General features: G+C 39.4%; 1 protein-coding gene across 4 annotated transcripts in view; it reads left to right on the plus strand.

Moving 5' to 3' along the window:
- Positions 1 to 8,689: 8,689 nt before the first annotated feature.
- ICE2 (interactor of little elongation complex ELL subunit 2) overlaps positions 8,690 to 14,126 on the plus strand; it is an 86,875-nt gene continuing 81,438 nt past the window's right edge. For all 4 annotated transcript variants that reach the window (XM_024735192.1, XM_024735190.1, XM_024735191.1 and 1 more), the window contains exons 1-4: positions 8,690 to 8,816; positions 9,017 to 9,242; positions 9,752 to 9,886; positions 12,066 to 12,170. In XM_024735192.1, coding sequence (XP_024590960.1) covers positions 9,846 to 9,886; positions 12,066 to 12,170 — 146 coding nt within the window. In that variant the 5' untranslated portion in view covers positions 8,690 to 8,816; positions 9,017 to 9,242; positions 9,752 to 9,845. The remainder of the gene's footprint in view (positions 8,817 to 9,016; positions 9,243 to 9,751; positions 9,887 to 12,065; positions 12,171 to 14,126) is intronic.

The raw sequence follows: 14,126 nt of genomic DNA on the forward strand, positions 1-14,126 counted from the left end.
TCTACCTGTGCCCAACTGGCAGCTGTATCAGAGTGCTGGATTTGGGACATGCTTTTCTCTTTAAATACATAATATCATTATATAAATTATTCTAGAGTGTATTTAATTAGGATAAAATTACTTCCTTAGTATGGATATTTGACATCTATAGGGTGAATTTGTTCGTAAATATGGATATATAAAAACGTATTAGCATTTACTTTATGTTTGCTACTTGGCTTTATACCATATCTCCTAAGCTGAAAAATAATTTGCCAGGCCTTCAAGGTCCTAAAGAAACACTCTAGTTTAATGGAGTAATATATTTTTTTTCTTACTAAGGCACCTTATTATTGGCACCTGGCAGAGTTATGTATTAGCTCCTATTATAGATAATAGGCACTTATATAAAGTATCCTTGGTGGCTTGATGGCAGAATAAACCTTTCCCCTCCTACCTGAGCCATGAGAAGTATATAGACGTCCGCTATCATGGCAGAACATTGGCCATAAAGCAACTTTGACAAGGGGTGTTCCGTGTTAACATGACCTCAACCAGTTCCATGAACTGAGTGAAGGACCTTCATTTTAAAAGTCATTTAGTAATGAGCTTAGTTAAACTCTTTCACCTGTTCTTCCAAGACCTATCGGCATTGTTAAAAAATCAAAGTATATCAAATATCTAACTAAGGATGTAGTTAACCTTATTAAATATTGATTAGAATTGTTCTGTAATATTACTGAATTTGTAAGATCTTTAGCAAAGATTTTTGAGCAATTTATAAATATAGAGCAAATGTTTCTGTTTATTGCACTTTTTGTAATTGAAGGTGATAAATCCTCAAGCCATGGTTATTGGCTTCCATGCACTGAATATTTACCCACAATTCTAGACATTTTCCATTTTTATGGAAGAGTTGCTGTTACCTTAATTATAAATGCAATCATGTGGTTAATGAGAGCTAATGCTAATAGTTAACCTTTTAAAGTGAATTGGCTACAGTTTAGGGAGAAATCTCTTTTAGTACAAATCACGTCATTCCTTATTGCTTCGCTTAGAAAGGAATTGAAACCTTTTTTTTTTTTTAAGCACCATTTAGTATCCTAAGCTTCCTGAGGATAGAGATTGTATCTCTTTGTGTCTGCACAATGGCCAGAACATGTCAGCATTTGATCATTGTTAAATGACAAAAAGTATGCCCCAATTCAGACTTTTTTCCTGGGTTGTTTTGGAAAATTTATAAAATATGCCAAGCCTTATGGTTAAAACTTTCTTCTACAACTAAGTATTAAAGCCACATTTTAAAAGACCACATGAAATGCTGATTCTAATTGTGTGTAGGTCTTGAGGATTAAGCACACAAATTTCACAAAACTCTGTGAGTAACAAACTCAGCCTTCTGTAAATATACATGCAAGTTTGGAAACAGTAATACTGTACCTATAAATATATGCTGTCTGTTTTGTGTACAGTATGTAAAAACTCTTTTTCTGCCACACTAAAAATGCAAGCCATTTATGGGAATCCTAAAGATAGTATTGTACTAAAACTTTGCTAATGATCTTTATTAGAGGATCATCCAACTTTTCACTTACATTGGGTTTTCTTTTCAATTCACTCTTACAGTAGTCTGCTTATTTCCAGCTGTTTGTTATTTTATTGAGTCCTGAATTTAAAAAAAATATTTTGATTCATTTTGTACATACAAGCTGTAAAAAAAGAGAGATTTAATGTTGTCTTTTAAATACTCCGATTTTCATTCTAATATGAATGTTGTTATATTGTACTTAGAAACTGTACCTTTAATATTACATTACCTTTATTAAAAGTGCATTGAACACATCAATTTTAGATGTGCTTTATGTACTGTTATCCTATAATAAAATTTCAGCTTCTAATGGAACACTTGCCTTGTTTTTCTTCTTTTTTCTTGGTTCTTGAGTTGCATTGTACAGTTTTCTAGCTTACGTCTTGTCTCCAGAAAATGGAGTAGTAGAACCTCGCTACTCAAAGTGTGGTCCACAGACCAGTAGCACTGGCATCACCCGCGACCTTGACCTTGTTAGAAATGCAAAATCCTAGGCACCACCCCAGACCTGCTAAATCAGAATGTGCATTTTCACAAGATCCCCAGGTGATTGGTTTACTTATTAAGGTTTGGGAAGCACTGGTCTATAGTGTAGTACTTTAAAAAATATAATTCATTTCTATTTTGCAGGGGACAAAACACATATACAAGGATCAAACTACCCTTTGATCAGAAAAGGGAAAGAAAGAAACTTCAACTTGTGAGTTAACGTCTATTGATTGATAGTAGCTGCCAGAAATGCAGAATTGAGGATTCTTAAAGGAGGGCCATGACTGATCAGTGATACCTGTCCTGAGTGCAGGAGGGGAGAAATCCTGAATGCACACCACACTTTGTCAGTTTTGCTTTAGAAATCGTTAAAATAGAATGTCAGAATAATGCCAAAGACTTTTAAAAAATCTGGCTTTACTGGGCTGTCATTGTACCATCCCAGCCCCACCCCCTTCTCTTGAGTAGATCAGATAAGAGTAAACCATCAGGGTTAACATCAGCTAAATATCACTCTATTTTAATGATGCAAAACCTCATCATAAATTATTTCCAAAGTAATCTCAAGGACATTCAAATTATAAAATATTCAGAAGTCAGAACAAAGGCCACTGAGTTGGGCTTTTCCTCCACCCTCATTCTATAATACCTAAGCGTCTCTTGCACTTTATAAAATAAATATTGGAAACGATCCCAAAAGTCATTGCGTATAACAAATGTCATGAATCACATTGATGGATCCCCAGCTTTTCTGAAGGCAAGCCTATATTCCCAAGAGTGGCAGAAGCCTCTTGCTAGATTAACAGGCACTCTATCCTTGCCCTGTACCACCAGTTGTGAGCTGGAGAAAAATCCCGTTTTTTGCTAATGTCATTTATCTATGATGTAAGGAGCTAGCAAACTAGTGTTTGTGTGTTTACTTTGATTCTGGATTTTTTTCTCTCCTTTGAAGGGGAAATATTGACTCTAGTAAGGTATAGTCATGTCTCAGTAATCCATTTGTTGTTTATCTGCTTGATAGACTTCTCAAACAGTATTTTTAATTCCAGAATGATTTCTTTGTGGGGGGAAGTTGCTTCAACTATGAATTGTTCTGTGCTTAGAGAACAAAAATTAATTTTAGCCTCACAATTAATTATGATAGTCACCTCCTAACAAGTCTCACATCCATCGTCTACCATTCTCTCTTTACCCCTCCCATAAAATGCACACTTTATTGTAAAGACAAATATAAATAATTATTTAGTTATCCTACTTGGAATTATTTCTGCTATCATTACCTTCTCTCTGTGGGATAGTTAGGTGCTACCTGTAAAAGACCAGCATTCATAAAGAGGGTGTGGAGAAAAGGAAACCCTCCTACAATGGTGAGCATGTAAATTGGTGCAGCCACTGTGGAAAACAGTATGGAGGTTTCTTAAAAAACTAAAAATAGAGTTGCCATGTGATTCAGCAGTCCCACTCCTGGGCATATATCTGGAGGAAACTCTAATTCAAAAAGATACATGCATCCCAACATTCATAGCAGCACTATTTACAATAGCCAAGACATGGAAGCAACCTAAATGTCCACTGACAGATGAATGGATAAAGAAGATGTGGTATATATCTAATGGAAAACTATTCAGCCATAAAAAAGAATTAAATAATGCCGTTTTCAGCAACATGGATGAACCTAGAGATTATCATATTAAGTGAAATAAGTCAGAGAAAGACAAATACCATATGATGTCACTTATATGTGGAATCTAAAATATGATACAAATGAACTTACTTACAAAACGGAAACAGACTCACAGACATAGAAAACAAATTTATGGTTACCAAAGATGAAAGAGGGTGGGGGAGGGATAAATTAGGAGTTTGGGATTAGCAATTACAAACTACCGTATATAAAATACATAAACAATAAGATTCTACTGAATAGCACAGGAAACTATATTCAATATCTGTAATAAACCACAATGGAAAAGAATATGAAAAAGAATATATATATATATATTTATTTATAACTGAATCACTTTTCTTTACACCAGAAACTAACACAGCATTATAAATCAACTATACTTCTATTTAAAAAAATTTTTAAAGAAGACCAGCATTCAGATGAGCAGTTGTTTCTGGGTCTTTTTTTAGCCCAGGGACAATCTTATACAGAATACAACAAAATATACTATAGAAATTATCATCTTCTGAGTAGAAAAATTTGAATACGTTAGCCATTCTCTTCTGACACAGTATATCCCAAACACAGCATAGCCAGTATTTTTCTGGTTTGCAGGAGTAATAATAATTCCTCCCCACTTGAAATACCATTTATTGCTGAAAAGCCTGATTTGAACAAACTACTGTTGGCAACAGTATTTCCCCCACTAGTTTCTGAATCAATTACTAGATTGAAATCTCTTTGCTAGAGGGCTATTTCTGGATTCTCACTTTGAAAGGGCCTTATGGATGATTGTAAATTCATGAAGTAATTCCCTGAGTGAAGTAGTTACCAGCCATAAACTCTCCAAGGCCAAGTTCACCCCAGATCAAGCAAAGGAAGCTCGTCAGCTGAGAGGTAGGAAAATAACTTGGTACTGATAAAAAATAGATGATCTTGCACATTTCTCTGTCTTGATTTGGTCTAAAGAAATACACATCTAGAACAACTCTGATAACTTCACTTAGCCAGGTGCTTGCAGTTTTAAGAGTTATTTTTGAAATTGTGGTCCACTGAAACATAAACTCAAAATAAGTAACTACTGTTATCAATTCTTTCAAAAAGAGATTGGCTTCTCATTCAACTCCCGAGTTTGTTTATTTCTCAGTTTAGAAGAAATGGAAACCAAATCTTTTTTCTGCTTGAACATCCACAGAATAAAATGGAACAATCACTTTGGAAAACCGTTTGGCAGTGTCCTGAAGTGTTGAACACAAATTTACCGTACAACCCAACAATTCTATTCCTAGGTATCTGCCCAAGGGAAATGAAAACACAAAGTTCACACAAAGACTTGTATGCAAATGTTCATACCAATATTACTCATAATAGCTATATATATATATAAAGTGGAAACCATCTAACATCCATCAAGTGTTGAAGGGATAAAATAATTGGGGCATATACATAAATGTCATTCTACTATTCAGCAACAAAACAACTGCTAATGCTTGCTACTACGTGGATGATCCTCAAAAATGGATAACCTACTAGGAGAAAGAATCTGGATGCAAAAGACTATATCTTGTATGATTTCATTCATATGAAATGTCCAGAAAAGGCAAGTCTGTAGAAGCACAAGCAGTTTAGTGTTTGTCCTGGGGCTGGGGATGGGAAGAGAGATTAACTACGAAGGAGCACACAGGAGTTTTCAAGGCAGTGGAAATGTTCTAAAACTTGGTAGTGTTGATGGTTGCACAACTGTACATGTACTAGAAATTAGTGAATGATAACTGAGTGAGTGAATTTTATGGCACATAGATTACACCTCAATAAAGCTGTTTTACAGACACACACGCACGCACACACACACACACACACACACACACACACACACAGTGGTTTCCCTATCACCCAGAGAATAAAGTCCAAAGTTCCAAATTCTCTAGCATGGCATGAAGACCCTCTCAGGCCCCTCCTCCCCTGTCCGGTCCAATGGCCTCCACTTCCCCCACAAGGCAATACAGTAGCTGTTCCCCTCCCTGCAACATGCAGCACTGTCTCACACTTCTGGGCTCTTCACACCCCCAAAACCACAGCCCCTTCTCAACCCAGTGAACTCCTACTCATCCTTCAAGACCCAATGTAAATTAATTTTTTTCTCTGAAGTAGTCTATAAATTGTCAGAATGAGTTCCTTCCTCATTGTGTTCCCATAGAATCTATAATTTGTGTGTGTGTGTGTGTGTGTGTGTGTGTGTGTGTGTGGTCGACTGAAATAGAAACAACATGAGAGCTGTGAGTTTCAATTTTATTTAGGGACTTACTGAGGAGTATAGCCCAGGACACAGCCTCTCAGATAGCTCTGAGAAACTGCTCCAAAGACGTAAGGGGAGAGGTCAGTATATACGTGATTCTGTCAAAGTGGGGTATGTGCAATCAAGCACATGTCCCGGTAGAAGGTTGCTGCCAGTCACAAGGAACAGACAGCTTAGGGAATGGTTTTAGGGATTTTCTAAGTATGGGAAGATGCAAGAATCCAGGTTCATAAAAAAATTCTCCTGAAAATATCTAACTCTCTAAAGGCTTGCTCTGCCAGTTTTCCCAGAGCACAGAGTGTCTCATTCCTGATCTCTGCCCTGAACTCCTTTCAGGGTGTGTTAAAGGTCAACGGCTACAGTGGCTAATTACCTAATCCTTGTAGAGCCAGATGGAGAGCGACATTCTTTAGTTGGCAACGTATTATCATTTCCTGTTTATACTGTATTATAATCATTTGTTAAACAATGCCACCACCACTGTGAGTGGTCCAATGTATTTGCTTGTTTGTCTTTGGCATGAAAGTGTATACTAATAGCTACTACTTGTTGAGCATTTACTCTTTGTAGTGAAATTTTTACATGTTATTTCTAATCCTCACAACAATCCTGTAGGTGAGATATTACCTCACCCATTACCCAGATGAGGAAACTGAGGCCCAAAGAGGCAACACAACATGTCTGGGATCACACTGCCAGTAAGCAGGAAAACTGAGATACAAACCTATATCTGCTGGACTCCAAAAATCCATGTTCTTTTCATTAAACTGCTTCTGGTTTACAGAGTAGCGTGTAAAGAGGGAAGGATGCATAGACTTAACATTTTAACGGCAAGAGTTATGAGACCTGATTTGTAGTATCAGCTTTACCACTGATCACGTAAATGTTGGAAAAGTCACTTGACAATGTGGGCCTCAGTCTCCTTATCAGGAAAACGAGAGAGTTGGACTACATAATCTCCAAAGTTCCTTCTTGTAACCACTGGCACTCAGATACACTGGACCAGAGCAAACTGATGATAATCTGTAATCTCAACACAGGCCATGTCTGGTGACGTTCCCGTGCCACACTACTATGGGCTGGTGCACCCCAGCAGCATGAGTGCTTCAACAATTCTTGAGCAATTTTTTTTTTTTAAAGGAAATATCACAGAGATACCATATGGTATTGCTCTTTCACTTGAGCAGTTGCTGAAGACTAGGACATGACTCCCAACTCCGACTGCATGCTTTGCAAGATAGTACCCAATTCTTAAACTTCTACACTGCCTTGATGTCCGTCTCTGTCCTAGCGCGTGAGTCAGCATCGCTCACCTAATAAGAAATGCTGCCCCACAGTGCTGGGCACTGCACCAGTTGATTTGCAAGCATCCACAAGCACTGTCTCCTAACTGGCCTCTTCCCTACAAATCATTCAATACATTGCCAGATAAACATTCCTAAAACACAGAAGCTCTGATTGTGTCATTCCTCTCCTTATAAGCTCCCCTCTCCCCTCAGCATCCCATTTCTTATACAATAAAATCAAAATCCTTACTCTGGCTTATAAGGTCTTCTGTGTTCTATTCCCAACCTAATTTTCCAAACCCTTTCCTCTACTGCTCTTCAGAGACCTTGTAATGCAGGCAAAGTAAATTACCTAAGGGTCCCTGTATTCAAGGGAGATTTTTCACATACGTGTGATTTCTATGTAAACATAATTTTAAACAGTATCACAAATCATTCTAAACTTCAGAACATGCTTTCCTGCTAGCACACAAACTGGACTCTGTTCATGCAGTAGGTATATGCAGCTCCCTGTGCTGGTCTCTATCTAGAATCATCCTTTTCCATCATCCACATACCTCAAATTCTTCAAATGGGCTGACATGTCAAGTGCCCAAAGTGGTAACTGACATATAAGTGCTCAGTAGATGTCTTTAGCTAGTCAAAGCTGCTTTCTGTTTCTCTCACTAGTGATTTCTCTCCCTCCCTGAACTCACACAATCTTTTCTATAATACCTTTCTTATGTAGCTCATCACTTTGTATTTTATTTTGTAATTATTTAATGTGTATATCTTAGATTCCCAATGATCAAAAGCTCTTGGAAAAACCAGTATTGGCTCCGAGTCCTATGTGTACGCAGCACCAAGCACAAGTTATAAGTGCTCAATAAATCTTTCCTGAGTGAGTGAAAATCTTACACTTAGTGAGTGTAAGAGCCAGAGTGACCGCTGGTAGAAAATGACATCTAAAATGGGAGGAGAATGGAGTGGAGATGCTACTGCGTGCCAGGTAACTGTGCTGAGCACAGCTTCATCCCTTATTTCATTTAATCCTTTCAAAAAACCCTGCTAAGTAGGTGCTTATGATATCTCCATTTTATTGATGAGTCAGTTAAGACACTTAAGGTCACAACCAAGTCTGGGTCTTTCCAGTACTGTACTGTACTGTCCTCCTTCCAGTTTATGATCTCCTCGAGGTCGAGGACTCTCTAGGACAATACATAGCCCCCCAGCCCTCAAGGTGAACTCCAGCAACCCCTGTCTCACAGTTTCCAGCGGAATCTACCAGGAGTCCGGGGGCGGGGAGGAGGCGGGAAGGGGGCGGGGGGAGGCGGGGGACGGCCCTCTCGAGGCGCACGGGCCCCGCCCGCTGCGTCGCTGATGACGTCATCACGCAAGGCCGAGGCGGCGCGGCCATGTCCTTTAAATAAGGCCTTCCCGAGGCGCGCGACAGAGGCGTGCGTTGTACTGGCGTGTGATTGTTTCGCTAGGGTACAGGTCGCGGTTCGGGGCGGAGGCGCCGCGGACCACGAGGTGGGCGGCAAGGCTGCTTTGTTGCAGATACTCGGCGGGGAGGGCGCGCTTGTGAGGGGCGGGAGGAGGGAACATGGCGGCCCCTAGGCCGGGTCAGGACCTTTCGCACCTGGTGCTGGCGCGGTCCCCTCCCCTGTCTTTGCTCACCGATTTACAGCATTTCTAGAACCTTGTTTTTCCTTTGGTTCCCTTTCCCTCAGCCTTCCCTGTGCCTTCATCGGCTCTCCCGCCCCAGCCCCTCACCGGGCAGAAGCGTGGGAGGTGGATTAAGTGGGAGCAGGTGAGGCCCGCCCGCTACTGAGAGATCGACTCCTACGTTTGACTGTCCGTTGCTCACAAACTCTCTATCCGAACGGGGTGGCAGGAGAAGCACTGAACATGCAGTGTTGACGTTCAGGCCAGATGCAAGCCAGACTTCTAGTGCTGGTGAGTCCTCTAAGTGATCCCGTGAAATGTCACTTAAGTTATCTGGCCCTCAGTCTCCTCCAAAAGTGAGGTTCTCTTTGAAAGATTCTTGACATCCAGATAGCTTTTGTCCTTCGTTGCTTGCCAGAATCTGCCCCATAATAATGTATGGTTGGGAAAATGGAAACAAGATTTATTTTGACAATAAGGGAGTCGGGGCAGGGGACTGAGTCAAGACATACAGCCCATTCTGGGATCTTATATGTGAGCAATGAGAACACCATTCTGTTTCGGTCTTCTTTCGTGACGTTCCTGGAATAAGTTAAATGGAGAAGGACTGATCCTATGTTAGCTTCGCTGTTCTGCCTCAAAGACCTTGGGAATATTCGTCTGTCTGCCCTTTTCTATTTTACGTGTCTGTGTCGATTGAGGGTGGTTGTTAGGAACAGGTTCTTGACTCATCTGAGTTAACAGTATCTGGTCCAGCCAATCACCTGCTTTTGTTCTTGACCTTTGGTTTTTTTCCTCAGTTGAGTGAAAATTCTAGAGACATCCTGCCTCCTTAGGAGCCTACACTGCCAGGCAGCAGAATTGTGAACTAGAGTGAAGCAGAAATCTAGGAATATGAGCTCCATGATGGCCATGGGTGAACCAAGGCTGAACTGGTGAGTTACATCTGTTTGTAATCTCCTAAAGAGGATTGAAGTGGGTCTGGTGTCTGCATTAGGAAAGGAGGGTGTCTGGCCTGGAGAGATTTGGAGGAAACAGAAAGAAGATAAGTACAGTGGCTTAGAGTTTACCCCATTCTCATCTACCCCGTTCTCTTTTTTTTTTTTTTTTTTTAAATTTTTATTTTTTTTTCGGTACGCGGGCCTTTCACCCCTGTGGCCTCTCCCGCTGCGGAGCACAGGCTCCGGACGCCCAGCGGCCATGGCTCACGGGCCCAGCCGCTCCGCGGCACGCGGGATCCTCCCAAACCGGGGCACGAACCCGTGTCCCCTGCATCGGCAGGCGGACTCCCAACCACTGCGCCACCTGGGAAGCCCTACCCCGTTCTTATCTACACCTGCTTGGCACTTTTGAGTTATCTTTGACTGCACTTCCTCTCCTAAAGTGATAACAATTCAGCACTTAGATTGCTTCTAGGTATAACTCCATCATGTATTTATTGTTGATCTTAGTAAAGGAAAGATGCTGGAACTTTCCTGCGTTCAACAACCTTTTTTTAAGAATAGGCAAGCTTCTTTTTGTTATGTTGGAATTTATATCAAGTGATAATGTAAATGCGTAGACTATTTTAGAAGTGTATGAGAACTTTACAAATAGAGAACTTTATTAAGTAATATGGTGGCTATGTAGAAATCTAATGTGTGTGCTGCTTTAGATCAATTTAACACACATTTAGTGAGCATCTACTCTACTAGCGAAGGAGTTTGCTAGGGGAGGAGAACACAAAAGTTACAAGAGATTACAAAGATGACTGAAATAGTACCTGACTCAGAAGATTCAATCACTACATCCTCTAGTATAATGCATATAGACAATGATATTGTCTATAATTATGTAATGTGATAAATATTGATTCAGTGGCAATCATTACAATATAGAAATGTTATCAAAGTAACATGCTGTACACCTTAAATTTACAAAGTGTAACATGTCAAGTTTATCAAATAAATACAATCAGTATGTGTTCAATAAGTATTTGTTTATTGAAAACAGTGTTTCCTCCAAGGAGCTCACAATTCCTGAGGCCCATGACTTTGTTTTTGTATGTTATGCAAAAACTTTAGAATTTAGTGAGATGTCACAGATACAGCACAATAGCAAGTACTAAGAAACTACCCCGGTGCATAACAAATAAGACTTTTTAGATTTATCGTTAATACCTTAATTATTGTTTTTAGATAAACACCTTTAAAACAGTAAGAAATGAGTATGGAGCAAATATGCGAGAATTTCCCATTTTAGTAATGGGCCAGCCACAAGGTGCCATTTGACTAGATTTTTCTGTTGTAAGTTTTAAGAGGTACGCACATTTATGCTCCTTGCCATAAAAAATGTGTTCAAACGCAGGACAGATGCTCTTCTGTATCATTGACGTTGTGAAACCAGACGTGGTTTAGAGCCTCTGCACAGTATTACAGTCCTTGGAATGGTCCCTTTCTACAGAATCCTTCTAATGTTTGTTCTCCCTAGATTAATTGTCCTCAGTGTGTTTAATTTTTAAATTCTTTCGTTCAGCCAGCATTTATTGGATGCTTACTATACAGAAAGCATTGACTATAGTATGATAGTCTGTAAATTAATTACAGTATAGAAAATCATATATGACCTTGCAAGTAGTTTTAGTAGAGGCACACCATTTATCACATTTGCCAAGTTAACAAAAAACGTTGGATAATCAGTCTTTGTAGTGTTTTTTGGCTGAGCACAATAGTGAATGAGACAAAAATAGGTTAAGAAGCACTTTCTTTCAGCAATCAAACATCTTAATGTTATGCCACAGAGCCTGAGGTGAGCCTTGCCCCTGACAGACCCTTTATGATACTTCAGTCTGTTCTATCTTTAACTCTCAAGTATGTCTGGCATTTAGTTGGGTACTAAAGGAAAAGCAAGGCTGATTGTTGGAATTGGAGAATTTCAGAATGGGCCTAGGTTAAAAACTATCCAAGAAGTAAAACATCTAAACTCACACATGAAATTAAAATTATTAAGAGGTGATTTTCTGGGAAAGGGGATGTAGGGGACGTGTAGTTTTAAATTACAATTGTACCGTTATACTTGTTAATCTAGCATGAAATTTTGAATTGTCAAATTCAAGTAAATTACTTTGTTTTACAGGGATGTTTCCCCCAAAAATGGCCTTAAGACATTTTTCTCTCGAGAAAATTATAAAGATCATTCCATGGCTCCAAGTTTAAAAGAACTATGTATTTTATCTAGCAGGTAATATGTTTATTTATTTGGTTATTTATTTCCATATTTGATTGTTATTTTCCTGATAGTTGAAGTTTTGTATATATCTGTATCCACCATGATAAATTCAAATTATAGAAATGTAGAAATTAAAAAATAGAAGAACTCAGTACCAAAAAGCGACCACTCTTTGGTGTGCATATATATCTTTTCAGACCTTTCTCTCCACTCATGAACAAATACATATTAAAACAAAAATGGGGGGACTTCGCTAGCAGACCTGTTGTTAGGACTCCGTGCTTTCACTGCTGAGGGCCTGGGTTCAATCCCTGGTCAGGGAACTAAGATCCGGCAAGCCGTGTGGCATGGCTGAAAGAAGGGGTGGGGGAATCACACCATAAATATTGTAAAATGCTGTAAACACTATAAAACTATTTTGCAGTTTGCTTTTTTCATTTAAAATAATAGTTTGGGTATTTTGTGCCTCTACATTAACTCAGTCTTCTTAATGGTTGCATATTATTTTACTATAGAGAGATACTTTTAATTCTTTTAGCTAGTTTTACATTGCAAAATGTTTGTGTTCCTGTTTCTTTGGAATTTTAAACAGTAACATTTATAAAGTTCTTGTAATTATTTCTGTAAGATAAATTCATAGAAATTGAATTGTTTGGGCAGATTCTATAAACATTTTATATTTTAATAGATACCACCAAATTGCCATAGAGTTTTTTTCTGGTATGAAAATGCCTATTAAGTGATGATTTTCCCTTCTCACTGCTTACTTGCCTGTAACAGCTCTTCTTTCCTTTGTGATTACCTGTTTCAACTCTATTGTGGATGAATCTTAAAACTAATCAAGTTTACTAGAAAGCAGTGAAAATATGCCAAATGAGGAATTGGGGAGCTCCCCTAGGGGAGCTTAATTTTTAACTTTCATCCTTTCTCCACTCCTTTTGCAATGGAGGAATCATACTTGTAGCCTCTGCATGGAATGAGACCCCATCTTTTCCTGCCTTTTCAGTACCCTTTCTGTCAGTTAGCAAACCCTCTTAACTCCTGTCTCTCTTTTTTTTTAAGCCATGCCGCTCAGCTTGTGGGATCTTAGTTCCCATACCAGGGATCAAACCCATGCCCCCTGCAGTGGAAACACAGAGTCCTAACCACTGGACTGCCAGGGAAGTCCCTCTTTGTTCTCTCTTGACCAATATTTAAACATGCTGAAGTTTGTCCCATCTCAGTCCCTGGGTTCCACATTCCCTCCTAGTTGCTTTCTTAGCTCTTCTCTCATTTGTACTTAGACTTCTTTAAATACTTGTATATGCTTCCTGGGAGGAAATGAGGGACAAAAAATCTATAAGACATACCAAAAACAATTAACAAAATAACATCGCTGAGTCCCTCCCTCCCAATAATTACTTTAAATGGATTAAACTCTCCAGCCAAAAGACAGATTTGGAGAATCAATTTAAATAACAGGATGGAGGGCTTCCCCGGTGGCGCAGTGGTTGAGAGTCCGCCTGCCGATGCAGGGGACACGGTTCGTGCCCCGGTCTGGGAAGATCCCACGTGCCGCGGAGCGGCTGGGCCCGTGAGCCATGGCCGCTGAGCCTGTGCATCTGGAGCCTGTGCTCCGCAACGGGAGAGGCCACAACAGTGAGAGGCCCGCGTACCGAAAAAAAAAAAAAAAAAAAACAGGATGGAAAAAAAAAAACCCTTCCCTTTATTGCATATCCCATTGCACTTGCTTTCACTGAACATTCCACTGTAATCTGCCTTTTGCCCTCACTAGGCTACTAAAACTGCTCCTCTTAAAATCATCAATGAGTTCTTGACCATAGAGATATCGCACTCTAATTTTCCTCCTAGTTTTCTGGTGACAGTGGTATTTCTTAGTGGAATCAATTAATTGCTACCACTGATACTCATTTAGGTTGTTTCCATTCCTTTACTGTTACAAACAATGAGCATCTATTTTTTTTTTGG

This window comes from Neophocaena asiaeorientalis, unplaced genomic scaffold (genome assembly GCF_003031525.2).
Source record: "Neophocaena asiaeorientalis asiaeorientalis breed wild unplaced genomic scaffold, Neophocaena_asiaeorientalis_V1.1 scaffold264, whole genome shotgun sequence".
NCBI lineage: Eukaryota > Metazoa > Chordata > Mammalia > Artiodactyla > Phocoenidae > Neophocaena > Neophocaena asiaeorientalis.